This window comes from Zingiber officinale, chromosome 2B (genome assembly GCF_018446385.1).
Source record: "Zingiber officinale cultivar Zhangliang chromosome 2B, Zo_v1.1, whole genome shotgun sequence".
In the NCBI taxonomy this organism is placed as follows: Eukaryota; Viridiplantae; Streptophyta; class Magnoliopsida; order Zingiberales; family Zingiberaceae; genus Zingiber; species Zingiber officinale.
In genome coordinates, this window is record NC_055989.1 from 808,905 (window position 1) to 828,349 (window position 19,445).

The 19,445-nt window shown below is 36.0% G+C and overlaps 2 protein-coding genes across 3 annotated transcripts; both read right to left on the reverse strand.

The window, feature by feature from the left end:
* Positions 1–2,033: 2,033 nt before the first annotated feature.
* LOC122044949 (general transcription and DNA repair factor IIH helicase subunit XPB1-like) lies at positions 2,034–15,089 on the reverse strand. 2 transcript variants are annotated; one of them, XM_042604977.1, is made up of 21 exons: positions 14,926–15,089; positions 14,758–14,789; positions 14,598–14,676; positions 14,338–14,506; positions 14,033–14,255; positions 13,880–13,936; positions 13,141–13,239; positions 12,985–13,065; positions 12,686–12,773; positions 11,492–11,829; positions 10,650–10,725; positions 10,351–10,544; positions 6,173–6,336; positions 6,014–6,086; positions 5,669–5,782; positions 4,539–4,619; positions 4,267–4,326; positions 3,474–3,557; positions 3,249–3,391; positions 3,040–3,151; positions 2,034–2,357 (listed from the first exon to the last, which is right to left on the reverse strand). In XM_042604977.1, exons 1-20 carry the CDS (start codon positions 14,939–14,941, stop codon positions 3,058–3,060), a joined length of 2,265 nt encoding a protein of 754 aa, XP_042460911.1. In that variant the 5' UTR covers positions 14,942–15,089; the 3' UTR covers positions 2,034–2,357; positions 3,040–3,057. The 2 variants fall into 2 exon arrangements, with proteins under 2 accessions (XP_042460911.1, XP_042460910.1); XM_042604976.1 differs by having other exon boundaries at positions 3,027–3,151.
* A 592-nt stretch (positions 15,090–15,681) lies between these two features.
* LOC122048057 (zinc finger MYM-type protein 1-like) lies at positions 15,682–18,114 on the reverse strand. The gene is made up of 4 exons (XM_042609664.1): positions 17,444–18,114; positions 16,870–17,392; positions 16,560–16,794; positions 15,682–16,484 (listed from the first exon to the last, which is right to left on the reverse strand). Exons 1-4 carry the CDS (start codon positions 18,112–18,114, stop codon positions 15,682–15,684), a joined length of 2,232 nt encoding a protein of 743 aa, XP_042465598.1.
* Between the last annotated feature and the right edge of the window lie 1,331 nt (positions 18,115–19,445).

The window sequence follows — 19,445 nt, forward strand, 5'->3', positions numbered from 1 at the left end:
TACCTTAAGTAGACATGAATAAACTAAAATTGTGCTTGTTCCGGTGATGGTAGCGGGCCCCACCCCAAGAAGGTCAAAGTCATGAAGATCGGATGACGTGGAAAGCACGGTCAAATGAAATAGCCGAGATGGTCAAACGGACCAGCGAATCAGTATATGGCCGTGCGGACCGGCATACAACAAAAGCGCAGTATAGCCAAGAGGATCAATATGCATCCGAGTGGACTAGTGTCTGGCCGACCAGGGGAACAGCCGAGCAGGCCATCGTTATCAAAGACAAGAGACCAGGTACTTCTTGGTCAGGTAAACGATCTTCCGATGACAGAAAAATAGCAGCTGGTAGTACCGACCGAGCCTTAGCAGCTGGTCAGAACAGGATAAGTCTTGAAAAAGCAAGAAGTAGGCCAAGTGGACGTGGCCGAGCAGATCACCCAATCGACTCCGCACGGCTCAAGCGAGTATCTTATCATATCTTTCTGGAAGTAAGTGTCGCTGACAGCACGATTGCTCCAACTGGCATAAAGTACTTTAAAAGCTTCCAGCCATCTTGTCAGAAGATGGTTTGGCTTGCTTAAGGAATAATGACAGGGACACTTTCTGGAGTCGTCTTTTCATAGGACATATGGGAAAGTGTGCTCGTGCCTTGGGATGCATCTCTAAACGCTATAGTGACACTATAAAATGGGATTTCAGCTCACGGCAAAGGTATTAAAAACATCATTTACTTACACACTCTAGTTACAATCTTTCTACTATTCATCACCAAGAATTGACTTAAGTGTCGAAGGGTCAACGTCGAGAATCTCTTTCCAACTCAACACTGACGTTCTCCCTTGCTTTCAGGAAACGCAAGGAGTTTTCTTTGGAGCAGCGGATCCACATGGAGCCTTCTTCAAGTCAAGTCGTGAGCTCCGTCACTGGATCACCGTCTCCTTAGATTTTGAATAGGATCAGTGTCATTGTAGTTCTTTGTGGGTAGGGGTATGTTAGGGAACCTTGGTTGGAAATTATAGTTGATAGAGGAAGAACCATCAGATTTTTTTTTGATTATTTATTTTGTTTTTCTCTGTCAACTCTTGTTTCTTTTGTATATATACACTATGCATATCTACTATTACTTATTATTTGCTTTAAATAGCATGTTGCATGCTTAGTAATATTAATTGCTTTGTTATTGCTTTCTTTATCTTGATAAATTTCATAAAACACGCATAAAAAAAATATGAGATCGTCACATCAACAATCCTCTTACAGTCGATCGCACAGATATGAAGGGAGTCATAAAACACACATAAGCTAATATGCTATTTAGACTATTCTAACGCGATTAAAGCTTAGCATTTCTTTTAAAACACTGCACAATCATACACATTCCGCTAGCTTTGCTTATAACCTAAACTAATTTAGGGATTTAGTTGATTACATGATTGCAATAGGCCTCTAGTTAGCTCAACTGCACAACATGAGAATAATTGTTACTGGATTGGTTGCCAATATATCATGCCCAATGTTGATCTCCATGTTTGTAGGTATGGTCACACAACAATTTACCACAATACCTGCTTGGCCTACCGACTAATTCAAAAAGAATCACATATAATAATTTAGTAAATTATTTTTAACCCTTTATTAAGAGGAACCAAAAGAAAAGAAAATGACCAATTAATTAAAGATCATGATCTAAGCCCTAAGCCTATTTAGATATCTCTATAAATGATATGATATTCTTCATTTTAATCTAAACCCTCATAATTTTAAATAAAATTTTAAAGAAGAGTTTCATTTCGTTTAAATAAGATTTTAAATATTCGATTTCGGATTTACATCCAATCCAATCCAATGGTGGATAAATAATTCCTAAGTTTGGTTTCCCATTTATATGTATGTAAATGAATTGATTAAGATAAATGTCATTATGGATTAGTAGGTTGTCAACTAGTTTAAATTTACAATTTAATAGTATCCATCGTTAACTAAATTGATAATATTTACATTTCAAAAATAAAAGGAAGATAATTTATAAAATGGCGGCATTTTTGAAGTGTATAAAAAGAGGCATTCTAAAAATTAAGTCGTCGATTTAGAAATTTTACATATTCGCAATGTATAAAATTTGCACGCATTGGTTCCAAGATATCCTTATACAGACACCACTACAAGTTTTTCCAAAAGATGCTATTATTTTCTTTTGGCTGGTATAAACTCTCAGAACACACCTTTCACTTGGCTTGAAGCTTTGGAATCGAACCCATAAATAACTACTGCTTATATACTTCACTATTCCAAGTTTCTCTAGCCGGAATCGCAATATGAGGCTCGAGTGCCCAAATTACTCGCGGAAGCAATGGCATCTAAACCTACAATATGCAAGACAAATGAAAGAAAAATGATATTGTCAGAAACAATTTAGAACTTAGAAGGTGCTAATCAATGATCTATGAATTAATAATAATAATAATAATAAAGACATTGTAGCAAATCATAGACTCACAATATTCTTGTTTAACATATCCTTTGAGGTTCCTGTTTTTTGTGACTAAGAATTTGTGCCTTTAGTTTTTATCAATGCTTTAGGCATTAATTTGTCATTGATCTTTCATAAAGAAATTTGTGATCTGACTACTAAAACAAGCATAAGATATAGTTTCACTATATTTTTCTCAACAATCATAGAGTCCTTTTAGTTTACTGGCCTGTAGAATAGAGGTCAAAGGACCCCAATTATATTTGCTATCCGTCACTGTTGCAATAAATCCTCTCCCAATGGCAGGTAATCCTAAAAACTAGCTTGCCCATTTACTGAGCTTGGCTATTATTTTCGGATTGTCAAAAATTGTCATTTTATACCAAATGCCTCAATAGACAAGATCAGATTTATTCCTATATTGATCGAATCTGAAAACTGAAAAGCTACAAAGGGTTATTTGTTTGACCTTTAAAAGATTGAAGTGGTTCTATCACACAAATAACCTCTTAAAGGGAGCTAACGTAGCATCAAATAGGCTATACCATAATATATCTCTTACCAACGAAGAATACCATTTATTGGATGAACATTCAAGGAGCAAATCGCTTTTTGAACAACGTGTGTCTCTTTGATGGGTCCTTTGGTTTCGATTTCAAACCATGTCCTTGCTTGTTCTTCCCAGTGCTGAAAAATCCAATAATGAAGCAAATCATTAGTATGTTAAATAATTCAAACATGAACAAATGTTGCAAAAGGGAAAAGGCATGTGAGGAAGACATACGTGTATTCCATATAGACCATTCCATTTGCTCCAGAGAAAGCACTCATTGAGCCCGCAGAACGCTTGCTCTTGATAGCAGTTATATCATCTGAATCCTCCTGCAACTGCTCCTGACCCACCATGTCATCCCCAGCATTCAGCACCTGTTTAAAAAGGAAAAGCTCAATACTGAAAACATTCACCCAAATTTCAGAAAGATCAAATAAGTGTCAAAAAAGAAAAAACCTTGCTCAGTAGTTCGATTTGCTCATCAAGGCCGTGATAACTGAGTTCAGCGCCTGAATCAGAAGGTGGTAAGCTGGTGATTACCTGTGATAATTTTGCTTCTCATTTATTAGATGTGTACATAAGAAATAGAATACAAAACCAGTCTAAAAATATTACAAAGTCTGCAAAGAATTAAATAGAATAAAAAAGACCTTGTTTATGGTAATGCATTACTATGTCGTCCTAAGGTTTATCTCACCGAAGTAGGAAGAAAATTTCATCATTCACTAGCAATCACATAATCTCTCAAACTGTGTTCCAATTCTAAACTGAATATACAATTGTTCAAATGCACATCTTGACCTTCTTAAACTTAATGGAATGAGGTCAACCAGACATTAGTTATAGTACACATCCCATAAATCTAAAGACAGGGAAGATTGGAAATGCCCATACCTCTTCATGTCTAGTATATTGCCTAATAAAAATTATCTTCTGTATAGCATATCAAACAAAACACTCTTAGTTGAGGCACTACAAATTCATCACATCCCATATAAAAAGGCATTTACAATTTCATCCATGCTTCTAAATAACTTTGGAAATAAACCTATAGAAGAAAATGTGTCAATGTATTGACCTCAAAAATTTCACGGAGATGACAACTAAAGAAAACAAATTTTGTAATTGATGCGAGTCCGCATGAGCCAAATTCATGAGATGACAAGAAACACTTGAAGCATGCCGAACAAAAACTTCGGAGAAGTATTTGTTAACCTTCGTAAAAACAGGATCAACGAATGTGCTTTACCTTGAAGCTATACCCTTGATCAATTAAGAATTGCTGCCTTTTAGTAGAGTAATACATTTCCTGTATCCAGTAGAGAGGACAATTATTAGACCGTATGCTTCACAACTTTGTTCGAGTTGAGCGTTAATAAAACCAATAGATGGAACAATTACTACTACAATCAACAGATGAAATAATTATTCCAATTCCATATGCTCCACAACTTTGGAACTAGCCGAGCACAATGTCTATTGTTTTCTTTAAAAAAAAAAGAAAAGAAAAGAATACTGCACCTGAGTATCCGTGGAAACAAGGGAATAGAAGAAAGCATTGTATTCTTCTTTTCCACCTGCCATTCTATCTTGCAGTCGCCCCTGCAATGCAGACCATGCCCAGGAATGACAAAAAGAAATGAAAAAAAAAACAAACATAAATATGAAATACACAAGCCTATTTTATGTAAGTATTAGGAAACAGACATGTTTCTGCCAAAATAAATCGCACAAAGTGATTTTATGTCGAATCCAAAAGTGGCTCCAGAAAATCAAGTCAAGCCATAATAGCTATATGTAGTAAAAACATTAAAGTAAACAAGAGTAGTAAGACACTGCTTATCAAATTATTTATTTATCTAATTAATTGAAAGATAATTGATAATAGAAACTTAAGCAGACAATTTTCATTGTTTTCATATGATAGTGACCTAATGTTGTAGCAATCTATAATAGCACTAGATGTTGGCTTGCAAGACAAAGGGAACTATCCTCTAGGTAGTCAGATCCAAAAAACTTTAGGCTTGCAGGTTTAGTATAGTGGTTCCTGGATTCGAACCAATCAACCATACAAGAAAGTAAACTAATCTATGTTGCAAAATCAATTAATCTTGTCTCTGTCTTCCTCAAGACAATGGATCTTTCTTCGAGACCCCATATGACGGGAGCCTCGTGCACCGGACTGTCTTTTTTTCTTTTTTTTTTCTATCTTCCTCAAGAACAATCTGCTCTTTACTGCCAATTCCATTGGGACCCTACTGCAGATCCATTGGTCAAGGATTAACCAGATCTTTTGGATTTTAAGCTTACCAGCTTGAAATGGTTTCTACTTGCCCAACCCAAAAGTAAAGTTCATAATACATGGAGTTAGCTAGCACAATTGAAATTTTAAATAATTATAATACAAATTTTTGCAAGATAATTTTCTGCCTAAAATCATCAGTTAGAGAGATTCTTCTGTCAGAAACAAATAAGCAGATACAATAACTTGAATCTTTTAATGCTAACTCAAGCTATCCCAAGTATACTAGCCAATTTGACGGTTCAATATGACGCAACAAAAAAATGAGTTTATTCAATTTTATGAATCATATCATGTACAAACTAGTCCTCTAGTTTCTTTTCCTACATATATTACATTATTTAATTACCTTAGCCCTAAGAATACGACCCAAACGTTGAGCTTCCTGACGTCGTGAACCAGCATGGGATGAAATCTGTATTATCACATTGGCTTCTGGAATATCAATTGAGTTGTCACCAACCTAAAAAAAAAAGTAAAAACATCTTGATTAGTGACCAATGGTACTTGACTTCCAAAAATGATATAAATTTTAAAGAAATAATGAGCTACTCTATTCTTTCACTGCTTTAGCACCAACCTCTTATTCCTTTTTTTTCAAGATTAAAAAAAATATGACCTCAACCTCATAATCTAGTAAAAGAATATTTAGAAGTCACTAAAATATGCAGTATAAAGATAATAATTCACAAACCTTGGACAAGAAGATTGTATTAACATCACGACTAATCTTGAAAGCTTCAAGAATCCTAGTTCTCTCAGTATGGCTGAAAATAATTTAAAAATAATAATAATTAAATAAAAGAACAAGGGCCACTATATGAAAATTTTCATCAAAGCTCCCAGAAAGAACCTGGTTGCACCATAGATCATGGGCTTTCGGAGCTTCATTGCATACGCAGTCAGTGCAAACAAATTGTCAGCAAAAACAATAATTTTATCTCCGCGTTGCTGCTCATGAAAGCGAATAAGAAATTCACAAGCTCTGAATTTATTCGGATTCATCACATATAGTGCCTAGCAAGAGAGAATCTACTTAGTTAGAAAACAAATAGAGAATATGAACCGAAATAAAATTAGAATTGAAACATATAAATAGCAGTAAATAAAGGAAAGAAAAACTGATTAAATCTTAAAATAAATTAGTACAGAAATTGGAGACAATGGAAGAAGTCTAAATCTTATTTAGGTAAACTGAACTGTCAAGCATGCAATAGAATTACAATATATGACAATTTTATATAACTAAGAAATCAAATTATCTAATTCTCCAAGCAATATTAGAGTAGATTACATGTACAGCTTTCTAAGTCATTGGGCTCTATCAAGGGAAAACTTGAATTTATAGATATGAACATGGTAAAGGTATAATTAATTAAATAACTCTTTAAGATATCCATCTTCACATAAAAAAAATTGTTCTTCTAGTCTTTAGATTCTTCACGTAAATTAATTCTTGCATTGTGTGACATGGTCATAGTTTCAAACATTTGCTTGAACTAAGTAGTGTTGGTGCAATATCCCTTGGGTCAGGTTGACCAGGTTGACTAATCTTGAGTTGACTCAAACTTGAGTCTTGGTGTTTGGATTTCAATGTTTGACAATATGTGAAGATTGCAGGTGCAATAGTCCTATTGGGGAGATTGTTGGTGCAATTCCCCTCTGATTGAGGTTTGATCAGTTTGATGAGAAGAACAGTCAAATAGGTCAAAGTTGACCTGATACTTGATTGGGGAAAGTCCTAACTGGAGGTTAGACAAGTGTAAATCCTGTTGAGTGAAGTCAGGCAGTTGGGAAATCCTGGTGAGTGAAGTCAGGTGAAAATCTTAGTGAGTGAAGCTAGGTGAAAGCCTTGGTGAGTGAAGCCAGGTAGATGAAAGTCCCGGTGAATGAAACCGGACAGTGGGAAAATCCTGACGAGTGAAGCCAGGTGAAAATCCTAGTAAGTGAAGGTAGGTGAAATTTCTGGTGAGTGAAGAGAGGCAGAGGAAAGTCTTGGTGAGTGAAGCTAAGCAGAGCGGAAGTGCTGGTGAGTAGAGCTGTCAGACGGGCCAACCCGTGGCGGGGCGGGTCGGCCCGTGGCGGGTTAATCATTTGGCGGGGCGGGGCGGGCCAACTCGCCAAATTAGCGGGTTGGGAAATTTCCAACCCAACCCATTCTAAGGCGGGTTGCGGGTTTGGCGGGCCAACCCGCGGGCCCATCAAAAATTTTGAAAAAAATTAAAAAATATTTCATATCTTCAATATTTTACTTCGAAAAAGTTTTCTACAATTAAATGTATACATAAACATGTATTTTAAATATAAATGAACATAAACGAGTACTTATGTTGGATGAAAAGTACTATTTTTATTTTAAAATTATAACAAAGAAAGATAATAAATTGATCTAAAACTTAACTTACGTATGTTTTCCAACCCGCGGGCCAACCCAAGCCCAAGCGGGCCGACCCGCGCGGGTCGCGGGCCTAGGCGGGTCGGCCCACGGCGGACTTGGGTTGATAAAATTCCAACCCAACCCGCTTAAATTATTTGGCGGGGCGGGCCAACCCGACGGGCCCAACCCAAATTGACGGCTCTACTGGTGAGTGAAGCTATATAGATGGAAAGTCCTGGTGAGTGAAGTCAGGCAGATGGAAAGTCCTGGTGAGTGAAGCCAGGCACGTGGAAATCCAGGTGGGTCAAGGTTGACCGGACACCTGGTGTTGGGAAATCCAAGTAGGTCAAAGGAGGGTTCAGATACTTGGCATAAGGAAATCCAGATGGGTCAAGGGTGATCGGACATCTGGTAGAAGGAAGTCCAAGTGGGTAGGACCGGACACTTGGCACGAGACGGTAAATCCAAGTGGATCAAGGTTGATCGGACACTTGGCACGAGGAGAAAAGTCCATGTGAGTCAAAGGATTGACCGGACACTTAGTGAAGAAGACCTAACGGGTCAAGATTGACCGGATGCTAAGCACGAGGAGTCCCAACAGGTCACGGTTGACCAATTGTTGGGTTTGGGAGCCCTAGGTGTGACTCGGGCAAGCTAGGGTTGGTCAAATTAATTAAGTGATCAAATTGGATCAAGCCCAATCGATCAACTGATCGATTGGGCACAGTGCTGCGACAAACAGCAGCCCAATCGATCAGTCGATCGATTGGGCGCTTGAATCACGAGCACGGAACGGTTCTCAATCGATCAGACAATCGATTGGGGGCTAAAAATCGTGCGCGTCGCGATAAAGGCTGAATCGATCAGCTGATCGATTCAGACTTTCCCATCGAGAGCACAGAGGCGTTCTGAATCGATCAGTCGATCAATTCAAGCCTCCCCAATCGATTGGTTAATCGATTGGGATACGACCGTTGTGCAGGATGCAGGTTTTGGACGATCGAGATCGCTGGGATCTGACGTGGCAATCGATTAGGAGTCTCAATCGATTGGAAGCCCTAGAAGCGCAAATATAAAGGCAACAAAGCGTTCAAACGCTGCAACCCTTCTTCTCCAACTCATACGATCCTTCACTGCTACTGTTCCAGTCTAGAGGCATCTTCATCAACAAGAGATCAAGCAAGAAGAGGTTTTTGTTTTGTACACTTTTGTATTTACTTCTTGCTTAGAGTTGTATCTTGTTGTGTGAGTTTGTAAGAGGTTCTCCACCTCCGGTAGTTACCGAGAAGGAGTATTTTCATAGTGGAGTGTGTCGTGTGTGGATCCTTGGATTAGTCACCTCTTCTTGAGGTGGATACCAAGTAAATTCCTTGTGTTAGCATTGTGAGAGTTGCTTGAGTGTTTTCCGCTGCAACAACATCATCAAAGCAAGCAACAAAATGCAACGAGCTATTGACCCCCCCTCCCCCCCTCCCCCCTCTCTAGCTACAAATCGACCCTAACTAGTGTTATCACTGATTGTTTTATGTTGTGTTTTGATATCATAATGGTGTTTCAATGTATAGCGCCAATGGAGAATTGGAAGGGAAAGAAGAAACAAAAAGTAGAAAAAAAAAAAAACCTAACTATGTATATCAAAATTTAACCTTCATATCCCATTTAGAACGATACAATTTTAAAATTGTATTATACTGACACAAGTAAAAAGAATAATAAATTGTATTTTAGTACATCTTGAAACATTTGTAGCATATTTAGTAGTGTAGAATGTCAACATAATATGATACTCATCAACATGATGTGCCGAGAAGTATCAAGTTCCAGAAATTTGTTATAGTTGTGACTATACCGCCAACACCGTAGGAAATTTCAAACCATGGTTGTGGGGGAAAAAAGATAGTATTTAGATCAACAAATATAATACTTCCCCAACAACACCTATGCGGTGAGATAGGATGATAGTTGGCTTGTGGATTAAAGTGTCATTCAATTTTGTGGACACAAGTGAAACTACCATTAGGTTCGAAATCAAAATAAGGTAGGCATGAACAATAAGTCAATAACTACCTCAACATGGTGGCAAAAGGCGAATATGCTCGCCCCCGCCAACCCGTCCTGGAGAAGGTAAATCAGGGGTCACTACTAGCCTTTGGAATAGTGACTAGAACATAAGGGAGACATTTACCTCGGCTTTGCCGAGATTTGAACCCCATACCTCATGATGGCAACACCTCATGTGCTAGCCACTAGACCGTCCCGAGGGGACAATAACTACCTCAACATGGTGCTATTTGCCGTAGGTGCTTTCCATTGATTGCTTAAGATTCATCTTTGATAGATGTCATTGTAGCACCACCTCGCGGCTACTTCGAAACATCAAGGGTGAGCAAAAGCAGGAAGCCTCACTTCATTATCTAAAATGCTAATTAATAACTTGAATCCGCTATTTACTAACCTACCTTGTTAATCTTACACTAATTACCATCCTTCCTATCATCACCCTCATGATCTAATGGCAATCGACTCCCAACCTGTTTGACCTCCTTCTCTAGGTAGTAGTGGCCAAATATGAATCTAACTTTATGCAAGCTACATCATGGCAACCAAGATAATCTACTATAAAAAATTTTAACATCTCCAAATAAATGAAATACCTGTTTTTTCTTTGAATTCTCTTTCTTCAAATATTCTGCAAAAAACTCCTTGGTCATAGGACACCAGACTTCAGCACACTGAACATTAGCAATAAATCCTTCTTTTACCAAATCCAACCAGTTTGCCTCATACAGCTTTGGTCCAATAAGAAAATTCAAGTCTGTGATTCGTTCATCTTCTCTCACAAGTGTTGCTGAAGTGACAAGAAAACAATATTCAGTAAAAAGAAACATGAAATATCAGGCAGCTTATGCAGTACAGGTAATCATAAAAGCAATTCAATAGAAGAAAAAATGACCAGTAAGTCCAAGTTTGCAATGAGATTTGGTGATGCTAATTACTTTACGAAACATATGTGCTGGAACAACATGAACCTGTAAGGAGAAAGAGAAGAACAGAAAGTGAATCTGTAATATAAAGAAAACTCTGTTCAATCGAAAGGAAAGTTTTTACGTGGACAACGAACTACTAGATATATTATGACAAGAAAAATTTAATTCTCGGATGTAGAATGGTAGGTGACACTTTCTTTTCACTCTTGATTTTGATGGCAGTGATTTCCTGCTACTGAATCATTTTAGATGGTAATTCAATGAATATCAATTGCAGATCCCTGAAGCCATCTCTCTTACATGTTCAGTCTGAAATAGCTTTAATGGTGCAATCATCATGAAATTCTATGACCCATTAAACAAAGGAATATAAATTCACCCGAGTCATCGAGATGATTGCATTCCATGGTCTTAATCTCCATTGTCATTCTGTCACAAGCTTACATCTGGACCATTGTATTAAAATCCTGATCAATGAGGGAAATTTCATTTTATTTCATTCAAGTTTCTAAAATAGCATGTTATTATAGAATCATCAACATTAAGTGTCCTTACCCCAATTATTTGGGGGCAACTACATGAATCTCATATCTCCATTGAATTTAAGCAAGATTTTGTATCTAGCAATATCCAAATTGAACTTTTAATTATGTTAACTATACTTTTTTTTGGACTCCCTTTGGCTTTTACTCTAACACCCTCAACTGCAATCCATTAATTATATAATCTATTGGAATGTGAATGCATGTACTGAAACTAATTTATCCAAAAAATAGATATGTTATGGATTTAAAAAAAAATAAAGTACCTCATCCATAAGTAGTAGTCCCCATTCTCTATTTCGTATTTCTTCAATGATTTTCTCAGACTCCTCCGATCTCTTCCCACCAAAAGCTATCATGTTGTAGGTGGTCACAACTACACCAGCCAACCCACGAAATTTTTCTTTATTATCAGATGTGAAGCAGCTTATGTTATCATCTTCTATGGTGGACCAGAGCTTAAACTGAAAAGCCCATTGATCCACAGAAACGGCGTTTGTAGCCAAGCAAAGGCAACTCTTTTTTACACGGCAAGCAGCAGAAACACCCACCAGAGATTTCCCAGCGCCACAAGGTAACACAATGATACCAGACCTGGCTCGTCCTATTGTACAACCAGAAAGTAAAGCAAAATCACTCTTAGTTAACTAATTGTTTAAGAGCATCTAGAATGTGTATTGTAGCATACCCAATTCAGGTAAGATATATCAGCAGCAACAGCAGCAGCTCTAATCACACATATATGGAAATTCAACTCTATTATTGGATATAGTATGACATTGTTTTCTAACCTTAATGATCATCTACATTTTCATCTACTATTTCTACTGTAATAGTGTTAGAGAAGAGGCTTTAATTGTTCAATGAAGACGAGCTTAAGCCCATTGAATGTGACAAAAAATGGTAATGTGGATAGAGCAAAATTACATGTCTAAGAAAATGAATTTAGCTGTAACTCTTTTGCTATGAAACATGGGAAAGGAATTAGAAGAAAAAATAATAAGATAACACAAAGTTTCACTGCACAAAAAATAATATGTATTTGTATAAATTTCTAGATATACATAGCAGCAAAATGTACAAAGGCTGAACAATTATGTTAGCACAAGTTCTTTCCTAGATTTTTTATCCTGGAGCTTCTTTTATAATAACTCTCTCCAATCAAATTCCACAAGAAATCATGCAAAATAACAACTAATAGCAGGAAGGAAACAAGCATAAAAATCACAAAAAAGGTAGATGAAACATAATAGCAAGTATAAAACTTAGGAAGTCACCAATTCTTATGTGTCCATCAGTGTCAGTATCAAGTTGTTGTGGTTAAAATATGGGTGATCAGTATTGGTGACCCTAAACCCTAATGTGACCCTCAACATTTTTCATCTGAGCTTCACATCAATACTGGTCAATACATTTGCGTTGTGGTTACAATAAGAAAATGCAGGTGATAATGTACTTACCATTGCGAAACATCTTACTGAGACTTGTTTGTTGATACGGTCTTTCATGTTTTTGAGGTTTCAATGCTATATTCAAATCAGGGTTCACCTGTGGTAAATTTCCTTTCGGTTGCAGCAACATGGAATGAAATGGAAAATGTAACAAGAAAGAAAAACATTCAAAAGAAAATTCTAAAGAGGAATTATATCCACTATAACTAGAATGGAGATTCTTGAACTTGAATAAAATGATAGTATAACTTGAAAATTCAATGAATTCCAATAGGCATATTTGAAAAATAAACAAACATACGACTCACTGTATCATTTCGATAGTCATATTCCTCGAGCATAGGATAGTTTAGTGCATTAGGCAAACATCGTTGCTTCACATTTTCCACCTACAATAAAAATAACACTGTTTTAGACAACTTTCATTAAATGCATTGACTGTAGGAGGTGGAACCATATGGCACCTGAGAAGGGTCTATCTCAAAGGAATGAGTTTCCTTCTCCTCTATTGTAGTAGCTAACTCAGCCTGATTCAATAAGTCTTCATGGACACCGTGTGAATCCTAAAACACATTAGATGAGTCGGTAGAAGTAAAGATGGAAACATAATAGCCACTAGATTATAAAAGAATATTAGCATTAAAGGACTGCTTGCTTAGGTAGATAGGGAGGAATAGAGGAGGGGAAACGGAAGAAGGAAGACCAGAAAGAGAAGAAAGTACAGTGAGAATTTTCCTACCAATTTTTCCCTGACCAAATTCAAGCAAAAGATGAAAGAGGAGATGAAACAAGCTTGCTGACTAATTTCCTAGCGTTTATGTTTTTGATACCTTCTACCTTCTCTAAGAATTAAAAAACCATGGAAGATCTACTTTTCATTATCCTTCCATTCCATTTCTCATCCCTTATCTCCTTTATTCCATACCTCATAAAAATTGAGTTAAAAAAAGTCAGGATATGCTTTAGTGGTGGCATTTTGGCAATGACCAATTGCCCACTTCTTGAATCTATTACGATGAGGCCAAGGATTGACTTTTTTATATAATTATTATTGTGATTAATATTTAATCGTATTTGATTACTTGCAAACAATTGTATTCAACCATCACATATGAATTGATGCAGATACGGTTACCAAAGAATAAAGAATGTCATATGTCAATGTGATTGTTCAAAACTCAAGCATCCAAGTGATGTATGTACCTCAAAATTAATCTGAGCCTTAGATATAACGTTGTCCTTGCGCAATCTCTTCAATACCTGTATTCATGAATTTGCATGTTGTCGCCCACAAATAATCCATGTGATGTGAACAAAACAAAGATGAACCAGAACTTCCACATGGATCAAAGTTACCTCTGGAAATGGTGACTCAACAAAATATCGATTCTTTTTCAACACAAGCTTAACTTTTCCATAATTAGCCGTCGATCCATGGATAAAGTCTATTATCTCAGATGGCAACTTAGTTTTCGACAACTTGTTCAAGACACTAATAATGGTCTCAGTTTCCAGACCCACAGAAACCGCAGCATAGAGAGAGTGTGGCGTCAAATTATACTCGTGCATCGATTCCGGTCTGCAAGCAAACATACTCGCAGCACGTACAAAAAAAAACCCTAAATGCAAAAAATGGACCACCGTAAAACAAATTCCAATACCTGCAGACAGGTTCGGCGATAGCGATTAGGAAATCGTAGGCTTGCTTGTAGAGAGGCGAGAACGTTTCCAGAATGATCCGGCCATCAGCGCAGGCCCAGAGAGGCCTGTTCACGTGATCAGGCTTCAGCTCCAGTTGGGTGAAATCCCTCTTCTTAATCTCCCTCTCACCTACCAACCACAAAATCCACATTCGTCAAAGCAAGAGCATGGGAATAAAAACTCACCGAAAAAAAAACTAAAAACTCCCCAAATTTCTAACTCTTAACACCGTCTCGGGTATCTTCGTCGAAATCGTTCCCATAGTCATCGAAATCCTCTTCTTCCATAATACGAGTCGCCTAAAAGATGCGAGCTAGTAATTAGGAGCAGAAGAAAAAGAAGAAAAGCTCCGATCAGTACAGGAAAATGATTCGCCTCACCTTCAGCTTCTTCATCGGGCGACCTCTTTCTCCTAGTAGGGAATTGCAGAGACGGATTTTCATAAATTAGAGAAACAGTGGGAAAAAACAAAAAAAACGATGGCAGTAGGGCTATAAGCTAAACCCTAAGAAACTAAAACTGCATGGGGTTTGGATTGGGATAACCACCGTCGCCGCCTGTCATTATTGGGAAGCAATTCCTTCTCGCCGAGGTTCGTCGCGGGCGGAGGAGAGCCGGAGAAGAATCACGGTGGAAAAGAAACAATAAACCGTTCCACCGACGTGCGTATATTTAACGTCGGGTACTCGCAGATGCCTGAGCCCTCGTTCTTTATTAATTACTATCCTGAGTACCAAAATTATAGGCTCTGATATTTAGGGGTGTAATCGAGTCGAACTCTTAAATATTTGAGCTTGATTTATTTATAATCGAACAGAGTTTAAACTTTATTTAACGAATATATTCATGCTCACGAGCTTATTCGAATTTTTATCGAGTCTAAACGAGTTTAATAAGTATAAATTATAAATTCAAATATTCATTAAGAATTAAATTATATATTTAGATAAAATTATAATATTCTTATTAAAATTTATAATTTTATTCTAATAAATAAATTTAATATATTTGTCTATATTTTTCATAAGTAGAGTGTAAAATCTATATATTTAATATCAAAACTATTATTTTTTTAATTTAAAAGTTGATTCATAAGTTTAACGAACGTGTTCACGAGTTAACGAGTCAAGTATTGCGAAGCTTGAGCTTGATTTGTTTATCTTAACGAGCCTCATTAAACGAGTTCAAACCAGGGGCGTAGCCAGCAATATTTTTCCTGGTGGGCACTGGGCAAAATGTTTTTACATATTAATTTGAACTTCACATAATAAAAATAAAAGAAACTAAGTAAACATACTGAATTCTTATTTAAGCCGTATTTTGCGATTTTTCAATACATCAAAATTGTTTATGATAAATTCTGTATCAATACCTGAAGCAATATCCCTCTCTATATAAACAACCATGGTATTGGCCATAAGGTCATTTTCCATTTTATTACGAAGTGACGTCTTAATGAGTTTCATCCCTGAAAAGGCTCGTTCTGTAGTTGCTGTAGAAACTGGAAGAGTCAAAACCAATCGAACCAACCTATCAATCAAAGGATAGATAACTGACTTTGTCGTTCTGGCCAATGTTTGGCACAAATGATGCAAAGAATTAAGATTCTGAAACTGCGCATGACACGGTATATCAAATTTATAATGATCTAATTCTCTCTCCAAATCTCCTCTTTCTTCTAGATTGAAATCATAGTAGTAAAATTTATCAACAAGAGAACAAATGTCAGGCAAAGAAAATGATTTGAATCCATCAACGGGACTCAAAGCATTACTGAGAGTAAGAAGTTCTATTGTGCCCTCTGGAAATCTTTCATTCAATTCCATCAACTGAAAATCTATTACTGCATTAAATATTTCAAAATGATAGTGATCATGGACTGTTATATTGTTTTTCTGCTTGCAAGAACGTTTTGTACCTCGTGTGTAGCGATCATCAAAGTCTGGCACCTCAACATCATTGCTTTCACAAAACTTCAACACACTCCAAAGAAATCCTTCCCATCTATCATCTCGGATCTGTTGAAGATTTAGTCTAGTAGTAGAAACCAAATTTATAGCATTCAAAATATCTATGTCATTCTTCTGTAATGTCTGACACAACTTATCTGATATTCCCAAAACTTCATGCATCATAAATAATACAAATACAAAGTCAAATGATTTTATATCCAAGTACAAACCTTTAGCCTCTCCTCGAATGTTACTATTGGGACCTTTGTCGACAAGATCTTGAAGAAGTGTACTCACTGAACCAAACAAACTAATGAATCTCTTAACAGAGTTGAAATGTGAACTCCAACGAGTAGCTCCAGCTCGTACCAAAGAACAATCTTGATTAGATCCAGTACCAGTGTCAATTTCTCCCAATTTTATCAAATCATTAATTTCAGCTTTTCGGATAGATTTCAATTGAAACTAACGTTTAGCAGATGAACCAATAAAATTAATAGCCGAAGTTAATGTTGAAAAGAAAAGCCACACATCATGCACCTCTTTAGAAACTGCAACTAAAGCAAGTTGTAGTCTATGAGCAAAACAATGAATATAATAAGCATGTGGAGAATCTTTAAGAAATAAAGCCTGGAGTCCATTCCATTCCCCACGCATATTACTTGCGTCATCATAGCCTTGCCCACTTAGATTTTCAGTTAACAGATTGTATTGGTTGAATACATTGCATATCTCTTTTTTCAAAGTTAATGCACTTGTATTTTCAACGTGAACAACTTCAAAAAATCGTTCTCTAATGAACTCATCCCGATCAACATATCTTAAAATGATAGCCATTTGTTCTTTACTTGACTCATCAATTGCTTCATCAACGAGGATACAAAACTTGGCTTCTCCAATTTCTGCACGAATTTTATCCCTCACAATATCAGCAATAATTTTCAAAATCTCTCTTTGAATTTCTGGTGATGTGTACTTTGCATTTTTAGATGTTTTTTCCAAAGTACTACCAATTTCTGGATTCATTCTTCCCAACAAAGCTACCAATTCCAAATAATTTCCACTGTTTTTAGAGGCAATTGATTCATCATGACCCCTAAAAGCACAACCTTACATAGCAAGAAACTTCACACTTTCTATGGACACCTTTAAGAGCAACCGATTTTGCTCAATTTGCTTAGAAGATTGTTTTTCTAATCTTCTATCAATATGTTGATCAAGATTTTTCAAATCTCCCCATTTTCGCATGGCAAAGCTATGTCTTGAATTCCCATCTCCTTCATGTCTCTTGAATGGACAATTTTTACAATTAACTCTTTTCCAATTTTTAAATCCCGTGACAGTGAATGTGTCAAATTGTGCTGAGTTAGTGTCAAAAACATAGCAAGGGAAACAAAATGCACTTTGTTTCTCAATAGAAAATTCAAGCCAAGGATATTTTTGAAACCAATAAGATTGGAATCTACGCTTTTGACCTTCACATTCAGTAAAAGGATAATCATATATAGGTTGAATTGGCCCTTTATCAATATATGCTCTTCTTACCTCATCTTGAAGTTCAATGGGATGTTGTAAAATTGGGATGTGAATTCCAGGATCAGAAACATATTGCAAATTGTTACTCGAATTCGGAAGCAGTTCATCAAGAGTCTCATTTTCAAGTCTTGGTCTTTTAGTAGATGCTGGTTCTGAAATATAAGGAGATATGTTATTTGACCCATTTAAATCACTTGTTGATTCATCATTCTTCTTTATGAAGAAATCAAAGATGTTTTGATTCTTCATTGTAATATTTCACCTGTAATCAAAATAAATTTTGTAAGTCTAAATTATTTAAGCTAATTCAATTCAAATTGCAAATTCTTTACTTTTTTTAACCTATAATATAAGTTCAATTAAAAAGAATCAGCACAATTATAAATATAAAATAACAAGTAAAATCATTTTTCAAAAATAATTTTTTAAAAAATACACTTCGAACAACACAATTATAAATATAAAATAACAAGTAAAATCATTTTTCAAAAATAATTTTTTAAAAAATACACTTCGAACATGTGGGAAGCTAACAAATGAAACAAATTTGTGTACATTTTCAAATATGAAGATAAAAATTTCAACCGTACACAACATTTTCAAATTTCAACCCTAAAACTTTTCACAAATTTATCTTCTTTGAACAAATATAAACTAGATATCAATGTTTACATTTTCAATCCTAAATATTAGAAATTTTAAAATCCCCAATGTTCAATTTCAACCCTAGAAAACAAAAATCTTAATATATTCACATAATATTAAAAAAACATAATCTATATACTATGTAATTGATTATACTATTATATATAAATAAAATCGAAATACAAACCTAAGAGAATTTTCTTCAAACTTTTCCAAGCCGCCACTTTTTTGTAAGCCGTCACTTTCTTTGTGAATATTTTAGGGTTTAGTGACTTTAGTAGGTGGCTTTAATGCTTTATCTAATAATGATTTAATAATCAGTTATTAATAACCTAGGCCATGAATTGGGCTTTAAAAATGAATGGGTTTGATTTAATAATTACAATTGGGCTTTAAATATATATACCTAGGCTTAAAATTTTAAAATTTCTGCTGGGCTTGTGCCCAGCTTTGCCCATATAATTCTCCGCCCCTGGCTCAAACGAGCTTTTATCGAATCGAGTTTCGAATAACTCACGAGCGGCTTAGTTCATTTAATTACACCTCTACTGATGTTTTCGTAGACATATGTGCAGCTGACCAAAAGGATATTAAAGAAGGTAAATGATGGTCACCATGATTGTATTTTGCATAATAGTTATTTATTTCGTGGATTAAAGTTGTGCATTTTAGATTATTCATTGAGACAATAGATTGTAAGTGAGTGCTTCATAATGAGGCACACTTTCGCCGTGATTATAGTTGTGAAAAATAAGCGCCTAGTTGATCCTAGGCGCAAGAAGCAACCAAATGCACAGTGACCCAGGCACAATACTTAAATGAAGTGTGCTTAACCGCACGCCTTTTGAGAGGTTAAGGCGCTCTTAAGGCATGCTTTCCTTCACTTTATTAAAGTTTTAATTTTTTTTTTTAAAAAAAAACAATCAACTCATACC

What these genes read in the sequence shown, in the direction of transcription:
- LOC122044949 (XM_042604977.1), bottom strand. An exon ending in GACTACTACTTATGGATGAG is followed by an intron (nt 10,726 to 11,491) that starts GTACTTTATTTT and finishes TTCTCCTTACAG; the next exon opens with GTTCATGTTGTTCCAGCACA. An exon ending in TTGCAAACTTGGACTTACTG is followed by an intron (nt 10,545 to 10,649) that starts GTCATTTTTTCT and finishes TTGTCACTTCAG; the next exon opens with CAACACTTGTGAGAGAAGAT.
- LOC122048057 (XM_042609664.1), bottom strand. Translation starts at nt 18,114, where the DNA reads ATGAAGAATCAAAACATCTTTGATTTCTTCATAAAGAAGAATGATGAA. An exon ending in AGTGTGAAGTTTCTTGCTAT is followed by an intron (nt 17,393 to 17,443) that starts GTAAGGTTGTGC and finishes CTCTAAAAACAG; the next exon opens with TGGAAATTATTTGGAATTGG. An exon ending in TAGTTGCAGTTTCTAAAGAG is followed by an intron (nt 16,795 to 16,869) that starts GTGCATGATGTG and finishes GCTAAACGTTAG; the next exon opens with TTTCAATTGAAATCTATCCG.